This window comes from Entelurus aequoreus, linkage group LG17 (assembly GCF_033978785.1).
Source record: "Entelurus aequoreus isolate RoL-2023_Sb linkage group LG17, RoL_Eaeq_v1.1, whole genome shotgun sequence".
Lineage (NCBI taxonomy): Eukaryota > Metazoa > Chordata > Actinopteri > Syngnathiformes > Syngnathidae > Entelurus > Entelurus aequoreus.
This window is the reverse complement of record NC_084747.1, coordinates 7,682,564-7,692,665: the sequence shown is the minus strand read 5'-3', so window position 1 is coordinate 7,692,665 and position 10,102 is coordinate 7,682,564. Positions and strand designations below refer to the sequence as shown.

At 42.2% G+C, this 10,102-nt stretch overlaps 1 protein-coding gene across 3 annotated transcripts; it reads left to right on the top strand.

Moving 5' to 3' along the window:
* Positions 1 to 267: 267 nt before the first annotated feature.
* On the top strand, positions 268 to 8,571 carry LOC133632227 (oocyte zinc finger protein XlCOF6-like). 3 transcript variants are annotated; one of them, XM_062024535.1, is made up of 6 exons: positions 268 to 979; positions 1,207 to 1,317; positions 3,046 to 3,178; positions 3,356 to 3,484; positions 5,319 to 6,824; positions 6,909 to 8,571. In XM_062024535.1, the coding sequence occupies exons 1-6, from the start codon at positions 650 to 652 to the stop codon at positions 7,334 to 7,336; spliced, it is 2,637 nt and encodes an 878-aa protein (XP_061880519.1). In that variant the 5' UTR covers positions 268 to 649; the 3' UTR covers positions 7,337 to 8,571. The 3 variants fall into 3 exon arrangements, with proteins under 3 accessions (XP_061880519.1, XP_061880518.1, XP_061880517.1); XM_062024534.1 differs by having other exon boundaries at positions 3,064 to 3,178; positions 5,319 to 8,571; XM_062024533.1 differs by having other exon boundaries at positions 5,319 to 8,571.
* The last annotated feature ends 1,531 nt before the right edge of the window (positions 8,572 to 10,102 follow it).

Here is a 10,102-nt window from a genome sequence, read left to right as displayed (position 1 = left end):
TCTTGTTGCACTCAAAGAACAATTTACAATTTTCCATATTACAAATAGTCTGCTATAATCAAGGATTAGATTAGAATAGAACATAAAGTTTTACTGACATTATATAAAGTTATTCTAAATTTGTGGTTGCCACTCCTGGTCTGTGCTTTAAGAAAAATACAATTATTAATGAAGTATTAAAAACAAAACTATGAATACATGTACACAGATAAGCCATGTAGCAGGTAAAACACATTTATTAAAGGCCTACTGAAAGCCACTACTACCGACCACACAGTCTGATAGTTTATATATCAATGATGAAATCTTAACATTGCAACACATGCCAATACGGCCGGGTTAACTTATAAAGTGCCATTTTAAATTTCGCGCCGAAATATCCTGCTGAAAACGTTTCGGTATGATGGCGCCTGCGCGTGACGTCACGGATTGTAGAGCACATTTTGGGACAGCACGGTGGCCAGCTATTAAGTCGTCTGTTTTCATTGCAAAATTCCACAGTATTCTGGACATCTGTGTTGGTGAATCTTTGAACAATGGAGACAGCAAAGAAGAAAGCTGTAGTTTGTATTGCGGCCGGCTGCAGCAACACAAACACAGACGGTGTTACATTGTTTTCATTCCCGAAAGATGACAGTCAAGCTTTACGATGGAACAGAGAGGTCAAGCGAACACGGTTGGATTGGACCACACACACAGAAAGTCCAGTGTATTATGCAGCAATCATTTCGAAAGATCGTGTTTCGAAGAGGGTCCCTTGCTTAGGGCAGAGATGGGCATCGCCACCCCCCGTCGACTGGTGCTGAAGAAAGGGGCGGTGCCAACTATTTTCAACAGACCATGGCCAGACATCAGTGGCAGTGTCACTGTCAGTGCTCCCAGTGCCAGTGCTTCGACAAGTTCAGACCACCCCACCCCCTCCTCAAGTGGACAGACCGTGCACATGAGGTCTGCATTTGCCAAAAGGGAAAGGAAGAGGGTAAGGATCTGGATTTACAGTTTCCATAGTCATACTTACAGACATAGTAATAGACTACTCCATAAACACTGAAATAAATTAACAATAAAATAGTCTACATATAATTATTGCTTCAAGTTCTAGTCAAGTTCTTCTGCAGTATAAAGTATCGTACATTTACTGACATTACTGTCAATAGTGTCAATAGATTACAATAGACAATAATATAAAGTATTGTACATTTACAGACAATAGATCAGATCATGGCCAGTACGACTACGGCATCAGTGGCGGATGCGGTGGATGAACCAATGGCAATGGCACTGGATTTGCCTGATGAGGAGGGCCATCAACATCAGGTTCCATTTGTTTTCCAAATCAATGTTCAAATGGATTACAGTTCAAGCCCAACAGAGAAAGTATTCATAATTTATGTAAATGAGGTATCCATATTACAAACCCCGTTTCCATATGAGTTGGGAAATTGTGTTAGATGTAAATATAAACGGAATACAATGATTTGCAAATCCTTTTCAAGCCATATTCAGTTGAATGCACTACAAAGACAACATATGGGACGGCGTGGCGAAGTTGGTAGAGTGGCTGTGCCAGCAATCGGAGTGTTGCTGGTTACTGGGGTTCAATTCCCACCTTCTACCTTCTTAGTCACGTTCGTTGTGTCCTTGGGCAAGACACTTCACCCTTTGCCTCTGATGGCTGCTGGTTAGCGCCTTGCATGGCAGCTCCCGCCATCAGTGTGTGAATGTGTGTGTGAATGGGTAAATGTGGAAATACTGTCAAAGCGCTTTGAGTACCTTGAAGGTAGAAAAGCGCTATACAAGTATAACCCATTTATCATTTATCATTTATTTGATGTTCAAACTCATAAACTATATCTTTTTTTTGCAAATAATAATTAACTTAGAATTTCATGGCTGCAACACGTGCCAAAGTAGTTGGGAAAGGGCATGTTCACCACTGTGTTACATGGCCTTTCCTTTTAACAACGCTCAGTAAAGGTTTGGGAACTGAGGAGACACATTTTTGAAGCTTCTCAGGTGGAATTCTTTCCCATTCTTGCTTGATGTACAGCTTAAGTTGTTCAACAGTCCGGGGGTCTCCCTTGTGCTATTTTAGGCTTCATAATGCACCACACATTTTCAATGGGAGACAAGTCTGGACTACAGGCAGGCCGGTCTAGTACCCGCACTCTTTTACTATGAAGCCACGTTGATGTAACACGTGGCTTGGCATTGTCTTGCTGAAATAAGCAGGGGCGTCCATGGTAACGTTGCTTGGATGGCAACATATGTTGCTCCAAAAGCTGTATGTACCTTTCAGCATTAATGGTGCCTTCACAGATGTGTAAGTTACCCATGCCTTGGGCACTAACACACCCCCATACCATCACAGATGCTGGCTTTTACACTTTGCGTCTATAACAATCCGGATGGTTCTTTTCCTCTTTGGTCCGAAGGACACGACGTCCACAGTTTCCAAAAACAATTTGAAATGTGGACTCGTCAGACCACAGAACAGGCTTAGCTGCTTACGTGCAGTGATTTCTCCAGATTCTCTGAACCCTTTGATGATATTACGGACCGTAGATGGTGAAATCCCTAAATTCCTTGCAATAGCTGGTTGAGAAAGGTTTTTCTTAAACTGTTCAACCATTTGGTCACGCATTTGTTGACAAAGTGGTGACCCTCGCCCCATCCTTGTTTGTGAATGACTGAGCATTTCATGGAATCTACTTTTATACCCAATCATGGCACCCACCTGTTCCCAATTTGCCTGTTCACCTGTGGGATGTTCCAAATAAGTGTTTGATGAGCATTCCTCAACTTTATCAGTATTTATTGCCACCTTTCCCAACTTCTTTGTCACGTGTTGCTGGCATCAAATTCTAAAGTTAATGATTATTCGCAAAAAAAAAAAGTTTATCAGTTTGAACATCAAATATGTTGTCTTTGTAGCATATTCAACTGAATATAGGTTGAAAATGATTTGCAAATCATTATATTCCGTTTATATTTACATCTAACACAATTTCCCAACTCATATGGAAACGGGGTTTGTACATGTAGCTGTTTCTCCATTACCAGGGAAATACAATAGAACAAGGATGCCAGACGAACTGGGTAGCGATTGGGACAGCACCAACGGCAATGACTAGTAGCAAGAGCACCCAAACAGGGAAAGTACATCATAGATCAAAGGGTATGTCTATTTCGGTGATGAACATGATTCTGCACATCACAGTACACATTGCACAGCTGCCTGTGCAGAGTAGAGTAGACAGATACTTTAGGTGATTCAAAGACAATACTTAGTATGTGATCCTACTTTAATTTTAACAGATTATATAAAACAACTTGTGTTTTATTTTATTGCTAGAACACCAGGTGACCCCAGAGATCCTCGAGAGGGTTAGAGCTCGGCCAGCCAGGGTTTGTGAAGTCCCATCGTCAAGTGTGGCAGCTCCATCTGACAGCCCCGAGATGCAGCCCAACATAGCAACTCCAGGTGCGTCTGGAGTGCAAGCCAAGCTATGACCACCTCCTGCATTGTTTGATGAAGGACCAGCGTCAAGTCCCGCTGTTAGTGGTTCTTCCGATGTCAGCTATGTGCCGAGTGGGTCATCGACATCGGATCCGTGTCAAGCCAGGGTGGTCTATGATGCACGTCTCCACCCCTTCCTGCTCCATTGTTCTGGCCACTGCCTCTAGCTCATGACAGCAGGCACACTCAGCCACTGTCTCCATGTTCACACAGTTGTGACATGTACACCTGGAAATAGAAATATTCATAATATTTGTAAATCAAATCATATTATTGACACCTGCAATCTGCATACATGTGCAATAATTAATATTGTCATTGTCTTGTTGTGGATCTTATTAATCCATATGCATATTTTTAGTATTGCCGGTATATGGAGCTGTGGCCCATGGAAATAATGGGTAATTAATTAGGTTTGACATTGGGTCAATGATAGATACTTAGTCTATAGATAGGCTTGGGGTGTAAGTTGTAACACTAACAGTAACAGTGCAAGACTAGGCCACAAGCTAAAACTAGTCTACAAATAAATAACATTTTACCATTCTGTATTCTGAAGGCGATCTATGTTGTGTGCTACTCCAGCATCAATATCAGCAGCGTCCTCCTGACCGTCACCGTCAGCGTCGGGTTCAAAGCGGTATGGCTCTATACTTTGTTGCGGTTGGGCCTGGCCGAGTGGTCCTGCCACGCCCACGGCTGCCACGGCGCCTCTCTCACAGCATCTTCCCTATCTGAATCGCTCCGACTGCCCTCTAGTCCTTCACTCTCACTTTCCTCATCCACAAATCTTTCATCCTCGCTCAAATTAATGGGGGAATCGTCGCTTTCTCGGTCCGAATCGCTCTCGCTGCTGGTGGCCATGATTGTAAACAATGTGCAGATGCGAGGAGCTCCACAACCTGTGACGTCACGCGCATATCGTCTGCTACTTCCGGTACAGGCAAGGCTTTTTTATCAGCGACCAAAAGTTGCAAACTTTATCGTCGATGTTCTCTACTAAATCCTTTCAGCAAAAATATGGCAATATCGCGAAATGATCAAGTATGACACATAGAATGGACCTGCTATCCCCGTTTAAATAAGAAAATCGCATTTCAGTAGGCCTTTAAGAGTGGCAGTATGTGGGGTGAGTGACGTGAGTAAGTGAGTGGGCGAGTAAGGAGAGGTAGTGGTAGCATGTGCAGGAGTGTTAATAGCATGGTGGATGCCCGCTTGTGCCCCGTGGAAATAATAAATAAAGTGAGCAAGCTGTAACTAATCGACGGCCTCGTCCTTCCGACCAAAGAGCGGAGCTTTATGGACCCAGTGTTACCCCCGACACAACATGGGCCCTGGAGGGAACGTCTCCCCTGCGCTCCTCGACCACGGTCTGGGAGCCCACAAACAGGAAAGGTGTAAAGCAACCCTTGCAGAGCGGCGGCTCCCTGTTTAAAGTGTCACCTTTATAGTTAGTTTAGAAGCCCAAATACCTCCATATTGCACTTCACGCACCCTCTTTATTAACCAGTAGAATTGTCCTTTGTTGCCTTTCTTCCTCTCCACCATGTTATTGCTTGTATGCACTTTGTGTGTGCGTTTTGACACACTCAACATCATGCGCCTCGGCTCTGTAGTCACCGCCGCACAGCAGCATTCAGGTGAAAGAACGGTACCGGTACTTTTCAAAGGTGCTATAGTACCGATTTCAATTGATTAGTACCACGATACTTTATTAGTAGCAGTATACTGTACAACCCTACTACACACACATACAGTACATAGAAGAAAGTGTGTTTTTGTTGTTTGTGTCTTGCAGACGTCCAGCAGCTGATCTGTAATCCAGAAGAAGTTTCCCCTCAGTTAGGGGGGAGCTCCACTTTGAAGCAGGAGACTCCACAACCACCCTGCATTAAAAAGGAAGAGGAGGAACTCTGCATCACTCAGGAGGGAGAGTGTCTTCTAGGACGAGAGGAAGCTGATTACACCAAGTTTCTACTGAGTATTCTCTCTGTGAAGGAGACTCCACAACCACCCTACATTAAAAAGGAAGAGGAGGAACTCTGCATCACTCAGGAGGGAGAGTGTCTTCTAGGACGAGAGGAAGCTGATTACACCAAGTTTCCACTGAGTATTCTCTCTGTGAAGACTGAAGATGATGAAGAGAAACCAAAAGTAGACAACCTCTTAGCTCCACTATCAGATAGTGAGGCTGAAGACGAGATTGAAGTAACTTTGAGCAGCGATACAGACTGTGAAGGTGATATGAGGACTCACACTGACAACAAACACTCTGAATGCTCTACAAAGAAGAGAGGTAAAACATGTTTGAGCTGCTCAGTTTGTGCTGAAAGTTTTACTAAAAAGAGCAGTTTGACTCTACACATGAGAACACACACAGGTGAAAAACCCTTTAATTGTTCAGTTTGTGGCAACAGCTTTTCTGGAAATGGCTCATTGACTCAACACATGAGAACACACACAGGTGAAAAAACATTTAAGTGTTCAGTTTGTGGCAACAGCTTTTCTCAAAATAGAAAGTTGACTCGACACATGAGAACACACACAGGTAAAAAACCCTTTAATTGTTCAGTTTGTGACAAAAGCTTTTTTAATAAGAGCATTTTGACTCAACACATGAGAACGCACACAGGTGAAAAAACATTTAAGTGTTCAGTTTGTGGCAAACGCTTTTTTAATAAGAGCATTTTGACTCAACACATGAGAACACACACAGGTGAAAAACCCTTTAATTGTTCAGTTTGTGGCAACAGCTTTTCTATTAAGAGCATTTTGACTCGACACATGAGAACACACACAGGTGAAAAAACATTAAAGTGTTCAGTTTGTGGCAAAAGCTTTTATTTTAAGAGCATTTTGACTAAACACATGAGAACACACACAGGTGAAAAACCCTTCAATTGTTCAGTTTGTGGCAAAAGCTTTTCTCAAAATAGCAATTTGACTCAACACATGAGAACGCACACAGGTGAAAAAACATTTAAGTGTTCAGTTTGTGGCAAACGCTTTTTTAATAAGAGCATTTTGACTCAACACATGAGAACACACACAGGTGAAAAACCCTTTAATTGTTCAGTTTGTGGCAACAGCTTTTCTATTAAGAGCATTTTGACTCGACACATGAGAACACACACAGGTGAAAAAACATTAAAGTGTTCAGTTTGTGGCAAAAGCTTTTATTTTAAGAGCATTTTGACTAAACACATGAGAACACACACAGGTGAAAAACCATTTAGTTGTTCAGTTTGTGGCAAAAGCTTTTCTATTAAGAGCAATTTGACTCCACACATGAGAACACACACAGGTGAAAAAACATTTAAGTGTTCAGTTTGTAGCAAAAGCTTTTCTTTTAAGAGCAGTTTGACTAAACACATGAGAACACACACAGGTGAAAAACCCTTTAATTGTTCAGTTTGTGGCAACAGCTTTTCCCAAAATAGCCATTTGACTAAACACATGACAACACACACTGGTGAAAAAACATTTAAGTGTTCAGTTTGTGGCAAAAGCTTTTCTATTAAGAGCAGTTTGACTAAACACATGAGGACACACACAGGTGAAAAACCCTTTAATTGTTCAGTTTGTGGCAACAGCTTTTCTCAAAATAGCCATTTGACTCGACACATGAGAACACACACAGGAGAAAAAACATTTACCTGTTCGGTTTGTGGCAAAAGCTTTCCTCATAACAGCTCTTTGTGGCGACACATGAGAACACACGCTGGAGAAAAACCATTTAGTTGTTCAGTGTGCTGTAAAAGGTTCCCACATAATGCAGACGCAGTAAAACACATAAGAACACACAAGGGAAAATAACCAATTAGCTGTTTAGTTTGTGGTATGTTGCTCATATGTGGTGACATCCACCCTACCCAGGACCTCCTCACTGCTTCTTTCACAAATATCTGAGGTATTCATACAAACTTGGATTATTTGGAGCATAATCTTATCCACTCATGACCCCATGTCTTCTCTGTATCTGAAACATTGCTGAACAGTAAGATAGATGATGCTTCAAGTGCTTGGTTACTCCTTCTTCAGCCCAGGGACCTCATGTGTCAAGTTTGTGCACGCTCAAAAACCTGCACTACACCCTTTTTCACTGCAAAGTTGAGATGTATCAAAACTGACGTTGACGCATAAGTGATGCTGGGTAACTGTTTGCATAACCAAGTGCCAACTTTTACTCCTCAGACTGGTTGATGTGCAAATCAGAGACTAATGAACAATTAACCCCCAACACCCACAACCCAACCCCCACCTCCCTCGACATTCGGGCATAACAGGTTCAATCCGGCCCGCGAGATGAGTTTGCAAAGTGTAAAATTCAGCTGTATTTTTAATGAAAGAAACTGCTGTTCTAAATGTGTCCACTGGATGTCACAATAGCAATTCTGTTAGGCAAGCAAATAGCATAGCAAGTATACCAAGCAAGAGGTAGACGGTAAAGCGGGGCTGTGACTCCTCCCCCTCCACCCAATGTAAAACAGGAGTAAAATAAGCAATCAGTAACCCCACTTAAAATGCAGCATGAGACACTGCACACTGATATAGTTCTGTGAAAATGATTGTCTTCTGTGCAAATGTAAAGAAAGTGAACAATGTGTGATTTACTGCAATACTGTCAGTCTTTTCACTTTTTATTTGTGCTTTGTTGAAATTGTTCACAGATTGCACAGCTTTTATTTTTCTATCAATACACATTATGTCTGTCAGACAGGAAGTAACTCAACACTCTTGAAAAGTTTCTACCTCAGTTTGTATGGTTTGTTGAGTTAGCACACGATTAATATGTGGAAATGACAAATGAGGTAGTTGATAGAAAGAATAGTTTTTATTCATGCTTTATTTTGTTTTTTGTTCAATCTTAGATGGGTTGAGACTTAAAGTTTAATAGAAACACTGAGATTAAGTTTAAGTTCATTGCGTTCTTTAAGGTGTTTTTGAAAATGCACCATTTTTTTCCCTCAGAATTTTTAACTAACTTGAAGTGTTTTGTCAAGAGGATTATTTGTGATGTGTACATTTTCCGAATGTGATCGTTCTATTTTGGGTTGAAGTAAAATAAAGAAAACAATCTGTCGTATTTTGAAGTTATCATGCCATGACTTTACCCGTCCCGCCCACGTGGAAATAGATTTTCCTCCATGCGGCCCCTGAGCTAGAATGAGTTTGAAACCCCTGCTGTAATCAAGATTCAAGATGCTTTATTATTGTTCATTCTTTAACATGTACAAGACATATGAGAACTGAAATGTCATTTTCGGCACAGTCCCACTAAGAGCTGACATACGTTACAGGGGAACAAGACTGGACCGCCAACGGATCGCCACTTACAGTGTTCCTTAGAAAAGGTGGGAAAAAGGTGATATTGGGAAAGGGGGGGGGGGGAACAAACAGATTAAGGCTGGACCCTCGGGAGGGGGGTCCAGCCTTAGTCCAAGGAAAAAACCTCACATAGCATAGCACACGTAAACATGTTACATATAATCACAACAATACGGGGGGGGGGGGGGGGATTTGGGGCCCTGGAGGCCGGCCTGCTGCTATAAAGCAGGGCTTTCTGCTCGTGTGTGATTAGCACTACAGTTAGAGCCACCTATCGCTAGGTAGAAATGAGCCGTTTCACCAACATTTTTATGTGAAACCATATTACTAACTGTTGTTGTTTGTGGTTACCAGTAGGAGGAACCATGCCGAGTTTCAGGAATAACTTGGCTTTAATAAAGACTTCAGGAGGACAGCAATTTTACATACGCACTGCATGAGAGAGTGGTAATAACTGATTTCCTGATGTGCACACCCTGGTGGTGTGTTCAAAAATTACAACAACAAAACAGTCATTTTACCAAATGATCTACATCCTTCCCTTTTAGTTAGGAGTCCTTCATAAAAAACAAAAGCAGATAAGTGAAATGAATATCTATATGTAACTGAGATTAAATATCTTAACTGTGTAGGGTGAGTACAAACAATTAACTATCTGTATAAAATATCAACACATCACAGAACAGGTAGAAAAAATACTCTCTCAAAATAAATCACTCGTACATTTTTCTTTTCTTACTGCACATACTTTGGATTGGGTCTACACACTCGACCTGCGCGTGTTGTGTCAGTCTGCGTCGTGAATCTGGGTCGAATTGGTGATGCACATTCCGTTTGCCTAATCGATGTCTCTTCTCTCAGTGGTGTGGGAGGGACTAAGTCCACCATGGTATGTCTACCATCCTGAGTCTGCTTCGTCGTTCTGGAGCGGTGTTGGTGGTCGTTCTAGAACCGGGAGGATGTGGCGACGATTCCTCCTGTATGTTCTCCCATCGGATTGGATGATGTAGGAACGTGGCTCTTCGCACGACTTTTCCACTATTCCAAGTCGGACATGTCCAGCAGGAGTTTGCATACGGATCACTTGCCCTTCTGCCAAGGGACTCAGTGGGCGACTTGACTTGTCGTAGTGACGTTTCACCGTAGTTCTCTTGTCGACTAGTCGAGCTTGTACTTGTCTTGAGTCTTTTGCTGTTGGCTGTAGTAGTCTGGTACACACTGGGGTAGCTGCACGCGTTTGTCTTGACATTAACC